Below are 13,781 nucleotides of genomic sequence, written 5' to 3' on the forward strand. Positions count from 1 at the left end.
TCGAAAAAAAATCGTTTTTAAAGTGATTACAAATTTTTTATTACAGATCTCTATTGTAGATCAGTGTTTTTTTTATCGTAATAGTTGTACTCTTCCTTATCTTACTGTCATACATGATTATTGAAACTTGATCGTCCTTTGTTTTATGTTGTATGTGACTTTAGTGTTAGCTTCAGTGTTAGCCATTTGTTCAAATATCTTCAAGCAATAATGAGGCTTGATTTAGCAATAATCCTATAAATATGGCTTCCCACAGGTCCAAATGATTTTCCTGAGCTTCTGCCAGTGCCTCGGTTCAGCTCAGAGATTTTCATTGCTGGAAAACAGTCTTCGTAATAATAAGAGTTTCCTACAGCAGAAGATAGCAAGCTCTTTTGTTTGTGGGTGGACCATTGTTAAGGAAACCAGGCAAAAGTTGATTTTAGTCCTGTGGAAAGAACAATAGAGCTTGAGTAGAGGACAGTTGAGAAAAACAGACCACACGAGGGAAAGAGTCGACTGGAGGAAAGATAAAATAGCTTTAAGTTTTTGAATAATACGATTTGTGTAAGAAGAAATAAGAAAAATAGAATTTTACTTTTTAGTCATGCTGCAAAAGAGTCCAAATGATGTCACTTTCTATACATCGCATTTTATGTAATATTCAATAGTAGGAATAATTCAAACATTTTTAGACAATGCCTATAGTGATATATCAATTTAGTAGATTAAAAAAAAAACTCAAAACCACTCAAATCCACATAGAATCTGGTTCACCTACATTTCCACTTGATATTCTGTTTTGCTACTGAATTACATTGAGACAAATACAGTTTGATGTGCATTCATACATGGTATTTTCTTTAATGCCATCTGATCATTTAAACTCTAATAAATAAAGACCGAAACAACAGTGAGAAGAGGGCGGGGCTTCCCCCAGTGACTGGCAGCACTGTGTCAGTCAGAGACTCAACCGTCCAATCAAGGAGCAGCAGCAATTCCATCATCCAATCAGCATTCAAACAAATCAAAGCATAGTAAACAGCCATTGATTCTCTTCTACAGGCTGAAAAGAAAGCAGAATGGGGTCTACAAGGAACTACGTGCAAAATCCAGGCTGTAGTTTTGCTACTAACCCAAACCAGGTTTATTTCTACGAACATCGCATCCTTATGATCTGTGGAGCTCTGATGTTACACAATGCCCATCAATTACAGCATTCAAATGCAACCTGATCGTTCCGAGGGCTTCTTCGAAAATTCTAAACGGAACGTTCTAGAAGGGTCCTCCAGAGTCTTTCATGATGTGCTCCTGATAAAAGTCGAACATCGCTAAATATTCCCTAATTTTCTATGGTCACATACATACAAACAAACATACACTCATATACAAAGCACACTTCGTGTCTTGGCCATACAGCCTCATAATAGTCATCACTTGGAGGATTATGGGAAAACGAGTCAGGACATCATTGTCAGGCCGCAGCCTCTTCTCATCACACAGCCAGAGCATCTCGCGGCTCGTTTGCCGGGAGTCCACAGACACGCGTCAAGCCCTTCCGAACACAAGGTGGCGCTACACAGCAAGCATGTCTGGGATCCAGCAGGCGGTCACCAACAGCATCAAACTTCACAGATGACGACCGGAAAATCGACATGGATACAAGGGTGATCCAACTTGATGATTCCCTATGGAAAAATGTGCAATAAAATAAATTATCGTTTTCGCAGAATTGTCATTTCAATTCAATTCAAACAAATGTTGGCAAACACTCCCGTGCTGATTTACCTGAGGTATGAGATTCTTGTGGATTCGTTTTAGTTTGGCTTTCTTGCGGCCATTTTTCGTTACTAATGTTTCTTCGTAAAACTCATGGGCCAGGTCGCCATCCTCATCGAAGTACAAAGAGCTAACAAACATGAGTAACGTTACAAGTTGAAACATATGTATGCAAAGTACAATAAACTTTTTTTGTGTATTTTTAATATCATTTTTATATAATTTTTCAATGTAAACGCACTAAACAAATGTGTTTTGTATTGCAACACGTGACACACCAATTATTTAATACAGTCTTTCACGTAATTTAATATGAGAATTTAAAGTTTTGTAATAGGTGCGTATGAGCCCCTCATTTGTCCTCAGTCACAGTTTGAAAAGATGGATTTGAAAACCATACAGTCATTGTTGCAAAGCCTTCAAATATGCAAATGAAGGAAAACCAAAGACTTTGCAGGACCTGAAGGGTTTTTCTGAAGAACAGCATGCAGTTTTACTGTTCAAAACAAACAAGAGACTGTGAATTCAACTATTGTTGTCTCTTTCGGACTATATGTAAACATCTTTTAGGTGTTTTTTTTTAATACACATATTGTATGAACGCTCTAATCTTGGTAAAATAATTAACATTTTGCAGATACAACAAATTTGATGTAAAATATTGTACTGTAGATACAGAGAATTTACATTTTTATTTCGTAAGTAGTCATGAAATAAGAGGAGTAATGTATAGTCAGCCGGTCAAGGTTTATTTTGGAATAATGTACCCTAGTTAGTGTACTTTATCCTTTACTTAACACTGAAGGTTCAGCTACCTCAGTGACTGTCAACAGTTTGAAAAGGTAACTTTCAAGCCTAAGAACGTGTGCGTTTCAGACGATCTGTTTCTTGTTGTCAGTGTATGTGTCACGGGGGTCCTGTGGTGCTGTCAGAAATCGAGTCACATGCCAGGAGCTGTGGTTATATTTACCTCCTCCTGGTAAACACGAATGGCGTGGCGTTTCGGACGCTGCGCACCCGGGCCAGGCTCTGCTCCTGGCCGTCTTTTACAGGCTCATCTCCTCCACCTGAACCTGAGAAGGGCCAGTAGCCTTTACCTTTAGAGCTGCTGCCGCCCATCATGGGCTGAGGAACATTCTCCTCCCGCTCGGGTCACACTCGGGACGCCCCTACAGCTCTGAGGAAGAAACAATAAAGCGTAATGTTATTGAGCTCACACTGTTAAACATTGACCTATTTGATATCATGAATCTGATAATGTCAGTCATGATGAAATATGGCTACTTTTTATGCCATGGGAAACCTGTGAGCTTTGCTTTCCCACTAAACTCTTCATTGAAGGAAATGCATTCGAAGTTGTCTTAAATTCTTAATAATGTGACATTTTACATAATAGATTATGCAATAGAAATTTTCACCTTCAGCATTAAAAAAAGATGACAGATTGTGTTTGACAGCCAAATAACTTACCAAAAACAAGAATTAAAGTTCTTAGACCTAATTAATCAAACATGACTGCATGGAAGTATTGTTATTAATTATTAAATTTTCTAATAGTCTAAAATGATGTGGCTTTCATGCTAATGCGGCTAACATCATAATGACCTACAACAATTGAGTTTATATCATAAAATAATTCACGTGTATAACGATGACACTTACTTGTATTAAGTCTCCTGGTGTTAAATGAAGCAGGGCAGTGGAAATAACGCGGATTGACGCCGGTTTGAACAGATTTATTGAGTGTGTAAAGTCACTCACAAAAGAACCGCTGCATCAGAGTGAATCAACACACGCTCAGCCCAGACCGGAAGTGACATGTGACGGTGAGAGAACTGACAAAATAAGAGCTCAAGATTTATTTGTAGAATAAAAGTTTTTTTTCTAGTCACATTTATTATTATCATAATATTTCGTCTTATTGTCGCTTGATTTTTATTTTGTAAAGCCATTATATAATCAAAACAAAGATTCTCAGACCATTTATTTTAGACCAAAATTATACAAATAAATCACTTTTAATCAAAATGATCACTTTCTTAATTACATGTTGGCACTGTAAAGTATTCTTTTCTCAGATAGAGAATGTTATGAAAACTAAATGATTTCCATTTTCATTTATGTAACAGAAGTGCTTAGTTTCATCATCATTATTAAATGTATTTAATTACATTTATGTTTTTAACTTAAAAGTCTGTAATTTATTGGCTCCTGCACACAACAAAAGCAGTCATTTCAAAGGGGAAAATATTTTATTTAATTTCACTTAATTTACAGTAAATATCCAACATATATATGGGTGCTTCAATATCTGACAAGTATTGTATCACTAAATTGTGTTATTTTAATACAGACATTCAAAAATCTTTTTTTATTCTCTATTACATGTATAAATGATGCTAAAAATACTCTATAATCTGCTTTGATTCATTTCATTCACCACAGACGACCACATCTGTGGCCCACACTGGAATGATTTCACTCCACACCTGGATCTACAGCTACGACCGCAGCATTTCTTCCACTCAGTTTAACGTCACACTCCTCTCACGCTCACCAGTCACGCTTAAACACACACTTCTCGTCTCTCTCGCTTTCATTTCCCTTTGACCTCTGAGCCGTCTCACGTTCAGAGCAGGACAAAGGGTTCTTCCACACACTCTCTGGATTCAAACAGTACGCTGTCTTCTTGTTTTCTCTTGTTTGTGAGGTATAAGAAGCAGCTTGTTTCAGCCCGGCGTGCTGAAGTTCTTCAGAGCTTCTTTCATCTTGTCTCTGGCCAGAGCGTAGCGCCGCACGATCTGCTTCACGTGATCCTCCTCCTCCCGCTGCAGGATGCGCAGGAAGTTCTGGAGTTCAGGAGAACTGAATGCGTCCCACTGCCAGAAGAAACAATAAACATCTTGTTCATCCCTCAAATGTGCGTAAAAAAACTATTTAGCATATTTAAATTGGCACTTTTTCTGAAGGTTGTGTACTCACATTGACTTCCCCCGTTTCATTCTCTTTGAGGACTAAGCTCAGGACTTTCTCGTTGGGTCCAGCACACAGGCGCAGGAAAAGCGGACGTTCGTCGTCTGCCAACTTCCTTAAGTACACTATAAAGAGAAAGAAAAGATGAAATGTGTTATCTGATAACAATGTATTTATTGTATGCTGTAAGGATGGATGTAGAGAAGATCTCCACACCTTGATTGTGTCGCTCGCTGCGTTCAAACAGTGAGAACTTGGCTGGATTGTCCACCACGGTGAACTTCCTCAGCAGCGCCTCGATGACCTCTCTGCTCCGTGTGCTGGAGCTGATGTGCAGGTGTTTGACCGTGTCTCTGGGCAGGTAGAATGAGGTGCGCTGCTGCAGGGCTCTGTCTTCCTGACAACTGTCATCCCGTCCTGAGGAGGAGGAGGAGGACGTGCTCCGGGGAGGAGGGAGAGACACGGGCCGGGCCAGCTTGAACTGGACCTTTATGAAGCCAGTGTAAGATCCATCACGGTTCTGAGGGGAGGACCACAAACATTTTTACTCTGAAGCTTAACACTTACAGCAAACACCACAAATATATATATATAATAGCTAAGTGTAACTAATATAATACTAGATATATTATATTTAAATATTATTACATGTATGTATTAATACAATGATTACAATACAAACACCACAAATTAATATAAACATATACATACAATAATATCATTTAATACATTATGTACTATTATAATGTACAATTCATATAATTATAATGCAGGCATCACGTATATAGATATTTAATAACATTATGTATATCATAATATCATATATGATTTTGTTTATTGCAAAAAGCAATAAATACGTATTTTTAGGAATTTATAAATTATACATATATAATATAAATATATATAGTACATAAGTGATATATATAAATGTTATCATATGAACAAATATATAATATGTAAATTATGTATAACTATTTTAAAAATAAATTATGTATTTTAAATATAAGAAATACTATTAATAATTAGTAATGTCACATTACTTTATGTAATTATATTTTTATTGTTATAATATTATAATTGTATATTATTATGTTTAATTGACATAAATATATATTTGTTTTATAAATGTTGTTATTATATGAAGTAATACATTTTATAAATTAAAGATTTTATATATAATAATTTATAGATTACAACAATTACTCAAATTGATTAGTCAGATTTTATTTGTTAGAGTATATAAACATATTTTGACCGCATTTCACATTTTCAAATTAACAAACGGCAAAAAAAACAGTACGATATATTTAGGTAATGCTATTTTTAGGCGTCCTTGTTACATGTTTCATATACTTACTATTACAATAACAATACATTTGTGTAACTGCATGCAAGTAACTCTAAAGCACCATTCACACCAATAACTATAAAGATAACAATATTAGCGTCCAGACCAGTGAATGATATCATCTGTTTATTATAAGCGCACGCTTGTCTGCTGCTTTAAATTCTCAGGCTCGTTACAGCAGGACTGATTCTGATTGGCTGTCAATGTTTTTAACCCTTCATCAGCTGGAAGTGATTCCAACGTTATCATTTCTCCGTGCTTTTATCGTTATACTTGTAGTGTGGACTCTGCTATACTTTATTATCGAGAATTATTTTTTTTAACTATATCTTTATCGTTTTCTTTATAGTTATCGTGCTTGGAGTGAACGGGCCTTAAGCCAAACCCTTATATTAACCATAAACATATACAGGAAGCATATGTAGTTAGTATTACTCAGTACTTAAATATATTATTACACTGTAACAAGGTCACAATTACATAAAGTGTAACCTATATTTACATCTTTAAGACTGAAAGGTTTCTTTACCAGAACCATGAAGAGGTTACTGTTGACCTGAGCGTTGTATTCTTTGACTTTCTGTTGTATTTCACTGAGGGTCAGCTCCTGGTTCCTGCAGTCCACCGGCTCATCCTGTGGGACAAGAAGACATGAGCATCAGATGACCACAAGAGGACAGCAAAGACACCTCAACCGACTCAAGAGTAGCTGACGTATTCCTCAAGATACTACATTTACATTTAGTCATTTAGCAGACAATAAAAGAGCGATGATATAACACAACTTGATCACTTGTCCTAAACACTGATATAGTGATATTTATGGGTTTTTCTGAGGATAATATAACATTTAATAAGGATCAGACTTAGAAAAACTTTGTCTAAAACATGTCTGACTCTTGTGCAACTTAACAACAACAGCTGGTTGTGTTCGTAAAGCAGAACAATCGCAGTCTGACTCGGAGGCAAAAAGTGGGTTTGAAGCAGTCTTTCAGATCCAGCTGGATGACTTTACCCACACTCACCCAGAAAACAACCCGCCCTCATCCACAAATAGCAGACAGGAAGTGGAAACACAAACACACACACACACATGCACACACACACACACACACACACACACACACACACACTCATGTCGACTCTAAATGCTTTCACATTTCAGTCAGTTCATTACTTCTAAAACTTCACACGTGTAAAACATTATGTTCCTTAATTCGAGAGCCAAAAAGTAATTTTATGTATCATATTTACATATTTATAATATGTAATAACTACTTAAATTAACAAGTTAACATTTTAATATTTTAAAAATCTATTTATTTGGTCCTTTTTACATTTATATGGTTACCGAATTTAATTTTTTAGTAAAGCTGTACTAAAGCTGTACTGTGAAATAAATATTCACTTTAAATAGTTAATTAATATGTAATTTAATAAATATACAATAAACACGTACTCTAGGCCTATAATAAATACAATTACAGTTTTTATCTAAAAAATTATAGCCTATTTAAAATGGGATAAGACAAACTCCACAATAATTCACTGATGTCACAGAAATAAAAATATATCTGGTCCAGTTTTATCTTTGAATTAAAAAAAAAGCTGGTTTCATGATTAGTATTTAAGGTTTAATTAAGAATTAAGTTTTTATATTGATCATGTGTTACTCAGCATGACATCATCTAAAGAACAGGAAACCCCCCCAGCGCGTCATTTAAAACAAACACGCACGCGCGCATCGGATTTCCGTTAACATTAGTTCAGTTTCCCCCGTTCGAACTGGCCTATAAAGTCGCGAAACCGCCTAAAAACGCTAAAATAACGCACAAGGACGATCAATATTGTATTTTGTATGACCATGAACCGCTGTCTTACTTTTTCCTTGCGTTTTCTGGTCTTTCTGAGCGAGGTGCGCGCGGTGTAGAACTGCTCGAGCTCGTGCTCGGAGTCGCTCTGGCTGCAGTATCCGCTGCTCGCGCTGCTGCCCCACGTCATGTCCAACCGCTCGCAGTCCGTCATTATTATCACACCGAAATCGAGAGCACCGGGTCTGCGCGAGAACTTCCGCTGTGTCTGAGGAGGATGATGTGGCTGTCTGATGATAGACCTCGTGTAACCGGGAAGCAACCGTTAGGCGTGATTTGAAACCCCACCCTTCTACTGAGCCCCGCCCCCGGGAGTTTACGGCACACAGGCCCCTCCCACAATCCAGTCCTGCCCCTCCTCCTTAAAGCCGGCAGAACAATGGAAGATAAGATTGCTGTTTAAAACATGTTTACAATTTCGTTTCTAAATATTTTCTAATCAATAAAAATATAATTAAACCTACTTATAATGATATAATCATTATTACAGTGATATATTTGCAATATATTACAAATATATAATGTATTTTAAATAGTGTTTATAATAGTAAATAATAGTATGAATATATTTTAAATAATAATAATAATATTTATTAATATTGTTGTTGCTGTTGTTATTATATCCATTAGCAATTTGCTAAAATACATAAAATTCAAAAAAATTACATATAGTATGACATTTATTTTAAATATTACATTTCTAATTAATAATAGTATAAATGTACTTATATATATATATATATATATATTTATATTTACACTCTTAAGTATATAAAAGGTTTATTTAATTATAATAATATTAAACACTTATATAACAATAATATTATTATTAATAATAATAATTATATCCTATATTATAAAAATGAACAAACATTTGATATGACAGAAAAGTTGTGAAACAAAAAAACTAATCACTTAATCAATACTGCTGAAAATTAAAAATATAATTTACATACAATTATAAAATAATGAAATACATTTAAAATTAAAATAAAGTTTATTACATGCAATTAACATTTACATTAAATGATACACTCATGATAGTAAATAACAGTATATTAATATTTGACATTATTATGCATATCAAATGCATATAATAATTACTATTATTATTACAGGCATAATTGCTGGGTTTCAGGAGGATATATATACATATATAAATATTTCATATATTCTATGCCATCTGCATAAAATGTGCGGCTGGAAAAAGCCTTGTGAATATTTAAAAGGATTTGTAGTATAAGAAAAACCATCAACCAAATGTTGCATTGCCAAATGAGATTTTAAGATGATCTGCACACTTGTAATTAGATAAGAACTCCCTTGTGAAGCAGCTTACTTCATTCACCCAGCTGTCACCATATCACTCTCAACCCATAACTCAACACACACTCACTTACTCTGAAAATCAGTAGCAGATCCCTCCTTCACTGTGACTACAACCTTCTATTATTATCTAAACAGTAGCTCATTATAAACCAAATATCCCATGCAACTTTAAATATACAGACATGGTTAATAAATTCCACATTTTCAGAAAACATAAAAAAATAAAGGATAGTTGATGTATTTGCATTTCAAAAGCTAAAACGTAAGCAGCTGCTCCTCTGCGGCGCTGTCGTAAATTGCGCGTGTGCAGAATGGTAATAAACGCGCGCTAACGGCATCTGGTGCATTGAGACGCTGCTTTACGTCTAGCGACAGATGACAGGGTGGAACGATTTCATTAGGTTTAAATGTAACGTCTGTGCACATCTCTGATTTACATTGACTAGTAAACTCTCCTCTGTATGGTGTTAGTAGTTCGCTCACCACATTAGTGTCCGTCTCGATCGTGTCCTCGCAGTAGTTTAGCTGTTCGCCGACGGCGTCGCAGTTCAAGCTGCAGTCCAGTTGAATGAAGGGTTGACAGCGGTAGTGACAAGTGTAATTACAGTCTAAAAAACACAAATGTTCATTCATTCATGCACAAAGCCAAACCACAAATACTTAGAAATTTAGCTGTCTTGAAAAATAGGGGAAAAGCAACTGTTGACGGTAGCAACTGACTTCTATAGTATGAAAAATAAAACTATGCAAGCCAACGGCAACATTTTTCTAAATATCTTCTTTTGTGTTCAACAGAAGGGATAAACTCTTTCTGGTTAGAAACCTGAGGATTGAGTAAATTATGACAGAATTTTTATTTTATTTTGGGTGACTGTCCCTTTAAATACAGTTCTCCATTCACAGAGCTGCAGTTTAAGAGATCAAAAGTCTGTTTTTTGGTGGCACAAACTGAACCTTTGACAGAGAGGTCAAGCATTTCCAGTCCAGAAGGGTCTGAATGTACAGCGCCGCCTGCTGGTCATGCTGATGTGTATATTCTGGGTTACTTGATGAATAAATCATCCATCTGTGGTCTGGTTTCGACTGACCTATTTTTCTCAAGGCCTTATGAAGTGTAAACACAGTGCTGATTATGATCGTTTTAATATTTGATCACCTATTACGAAGCAAGAGAAATACAGGAAACTATATTTTTACCTTTTCTGAAGAAAATGTGGGTAGTACTTGCAAGTCTCACTGTTATAACACTAAAAGATATTCTGGGATGTTGCCCGAGAATTGCTAAAGTGTGGTTGCTAAAGCATTCATTTATGAATTAATGCAGTTATTTATGCATTTATTTATTTTCTCTTTACTATTTTTGTTCTCTATTTTCTATATTGTATCTGTTCTGTTGTTTGTTTATGCAGGTTTTTAATTGAAATACATTCAAAGTCAGTTGCACATATTTTAACAACTAATCTGCATGCATCTGCATTCATTTATTTATTCATTTTTCATAATGAAATGAATTCAATTAAACGCACAGTTCAGGTATTAAACTATTTATTGAATTTATTAATTGTTTATTATGCTTTTATTTTAGTACTTAATCACAATTAATCGCATACAAAATAAGCTTTTGTTCATAATATTATATATATGTGTGTGTACTGTGTATATTTATTATGTATATATCGAAGACACACAGTATATATTTTGAAAATATTTACATTCATATCATTTATATTATATAAATATATTTAATATATAAACACAACATATTTTTCTTAAATATATACATGTATGCATGTGCATTTATACAGAAATAATAAATAAACAAAGTACACACACACATATATTATGTAGGCAAAAACGCTTATTTTGGATGCGACTGATCGTTGTCCAGCCCTAATTTCTTTATAGATTTACATTGTATTAATACATGTATTAGTATTTTTTATTTGCATATTCTATTTTGCATTATTATTTTAAATTAACTGCATGTATTTTAACATCTAATTTTATGAGGTTATTTAATTTAATTTAATTTATTGTATGCTTATGTTGGGTATTCATTCGTTTGTGACTTACTCACCATAACTAAACTGACATTATTGACTGATTCCTCTTAAATTTTTTAACCATGTATTTACAACACACACCCACACAATCTCTATCCAACATAGGACGCTTTCTAAACTGTCCGTTTCCCTGTCTAAACATCCTTTTCCCATTGACTCCCGCTCTCCGAGGGCCAGATTGTCTTGACGGCAGCAGAAGACTGATATGGCAGTGTAAATGTTCTCTATTATCTCCTAATGACTCACGTGTGCAGCGGAGGCTCTGGCGGTACAGGCCCCAGATGAACTCTCCGCAGAGGTCGCACCAGCTCAGCTGCGTCTGGCTGCAGGGCTGGAAGTCATGTCCCCATCCCGGTTTACACGTCAGCCAGTCAGGGTCCTCCAGACGCACACGCTCCCCCACCATCCGCACCACCTTCCCTTTACTCCACCTGTCTAGAGTGGGCCCCGCACCGGGCTGCGGGCCGCAAGGGGGCGCTAACTCGATGCGGTCATCCGGAGTCAAGTCCTGCAGTTCAATAAGCTCACATTTTGCCATATTGGGAACACAGGAGGCTGAAAAGCATGGCTCATTAGGTCATAGGAGATGATTTATAACTTCAGACCACTTCAGAGCGATCCTGTTTACGCCAAACCAGGCCGACAGACTTCGGGTCTGGTTCTGATGTGTTTGCATATCCTGGCTCAGAACAAACATGGATCACTTTGTCGATCCTACAGTCTGAATATAAAAGAGATGATGGTTTTTTGATGAGTTTTCAGAAAGATGTCCTCTCAAGTCAGTTTTCAGCAGCATCTGGCTCAATCTGAGGAGAAACAACAGAGATTAGATTATACTCTATATTGTGGTTCTGTATGCAAATGTGGACAGTTATAATCTTAGGACTCCATTAATGTGTTTTACTATCATATTTATAAATATTAATTTCTTTAAGTAAGGACCCTTGATATACGTTGAACAGAATTAAATGTTTAGTTTAGTAAACATCAGAGAGAAAGTCAACAAATGGGAATAAATGTGGATTTAACATTCCAGTGGGTTCGTGCAAACAGATCTGTCCTTTACACAACCACTTGACAACATCTATCTGGAGGCTGATCAGTATGCGTGAGGAGGGGTATATTGCACTCGAGGGTGTTTTGGACCATTTTTGTTGTAGGGCACCTCTTTTGGCTACTGTCCCAATCCAGAGAACGGCCCTGAACAACCAAGCATTAACAGAAAGAGGCACAAAACTGGGTCACAAGAGCATAGTGAATTAATAAGTCATGAAATAGACAAAAAATAGTGAAGAATAGACCAGAACAGAACAGAACAGAACAGACTGGAATAGAATAGAATAGAATAGAATAGAATAGAATAGAATAGAATAGAATAGAATACTGGATAAAGATTAGATCTGAAAGCCTGTGCAACTGGCAAATGACTTGGGAAATAATGCAGATAATTAGCTAAAAGAATAAGCAAATAAATAAATGCACCAATAAATGTGTGACTACTTACATACATGTATAAATCTATAAATACATGCATAAAAATAATAAATGAATAAATATATTTTACATTTAATTCATTTAATTAAAATCTTGTTTACAGATTACAGATCGTGTGCTTAAAATATGACTTCAAATGCATTTACGGCATGAATAAAATAAGTAATAAATAATGAATGCATAAATAATCAAATCAAGAGATTAGAATACAATATAGAAAATAAACGAACAGGATAATAAAATAAATAAAAGCATGAATGCATACATACAATAAATTATATATTAATACAACAACCAGATTAAAAACTAATGTGAAAATGTGTAGCAGCTATTCATTACAGACGAATAACACACAGAAAAACTAAAAACAAATAAACAAATATAAGGAATTAATCTCTTGCAGATTAGATTAGCAGCCTGACGTCACTGAGAAAAAGCCTCCAAATTTCAGAAAGTAACTATTTTTGTCAAAGTCAGGTTACAGTTTCACTCATAATAGACCTCTTGTGGTAACTCTTTAAGTAGACAAACCTACCTTAAACCGAAGCAAATCGATAGTAATGGTCAGATTGACAGTAAACGCGTCGGTTTCTCAAATCCGCTCTTGCGTCTCAAATTAAGAGTAACTTAATCTCCGCGTTTGAGAGCAGATCACGCAAACGATCGCGCAAAACTGAGAAAACGTCTTCCAAAACGCTCAAGCCTGAAGTGAACACGATCCTCCACCGTCAGCTAGATGTTTCCTCAGAGTTGTTTTCTCGTGATTCGCACTCGCAGCCTTCACTTTCTCCTCTGAACGCGCACCTTGTCCAGCGCGACCGCTAGCGCGCTTGTGCGCATGCGCCGTGGACTCAGATTAACGCTTAATCCGGTGTGATCTGTCCTAGTTTGAGCGGACATCGTTTCCTGAAACATTTGGTGGCCCCTTTGGTCTCATAACGCGAA

At 35.7% G+C, this 13,781-nt stretch overlaps 2 protein-coding genes across 5 annotated transcripts; both read right to left on the minus strand.

Annotated features, from left to right (window-relative positions):
- Nucleotides 1-557: 557 nt before the first annotated feature.
- Nucleotides 558-3,577, minus strand: LOC113040235 (tumor suppressor candidate 2-like). The gene is made up of 4 exons (XM_026198561.1): nucleotides 3,421-3,577; nucleotides 2,729-2,935; nucleotides 1,768-1,888; nucleotides 558-1,667 (listed from the first exon to the last, which is right to left on the minus strand). The coding sequence occupies exons 2-4, from the start codon at nucleotides 2,878-2,880 to the stop codon at nucleotides 1,602-1,604; spliced, it is 339 nt and encodes a 112-aa protein (XP_026054346.1). The 5' UTR covers nucleotides 2,881-2,935; nucleotides 3,421-3,577; the 3' UTR covers nucleotides 558-1,601.
- A 414-nt stretch (nucleotides 3,578-3,991) lies between these two features.
- On the minus strand, nucleotides 3,992-13,781 carry LOC113040236 (ras association domain-containing protein 1). 4 transcript variants are annotated; one of them, XM_026198563.1, is made up of 7 exons: nucleotides 13,372-13,781; nucleotides 11,589-12,148; nucleotides 9,763-9,887; nucleotides 6,609-6,713; nucleotides 4,948-5,251; nucleotides 4,741-4,856; nucleotides 3,992-4,637 (listed from the first exon to the last, which is right to left on the minus strand). In XM_026198563.1, exons 2-7 carry the CDS (start codon nucleotides 11,878-11,880, stop codon nucleotides 4,488-4,490), a joined length of 1,092 nt encoding a protein of 363 aa, XP_026054348.1. In that variant the 5' UTR covers nucleotides 11,881-12,148; nucleotides 13,372-13,781; the 3' UTR covers nucleotides 3,992-4,487. The 4 variants fall into 4 exon arrangements, with proteins under 4 accessions (XP_026054348.1, XP_026054349.1, XP_026054347.1 ...); XM_026198564.1 differs by having other exon boundaries at nucleotides 11,589-12,542; XM_026198562.1 differs by lacking the exon at nucleotides 13,372-13,781 and having other exon boundaries at nucleotides 11,589-12,657.

Source organism: Carassius auratus, chromosome 22 (assembly GCF_003368295.1).
Source record: "Carassius auratus strain Wakin chromosome 22, ASM336829v1, whole genome shotgun sequence".
In the NCBI taxonomy this organism is placed as follows: Eukaryota; Metazoa; Chordata; class Actinopteri; order Cypriniformes; family Cyprinidae; genus Carassius; species Carassius auratus.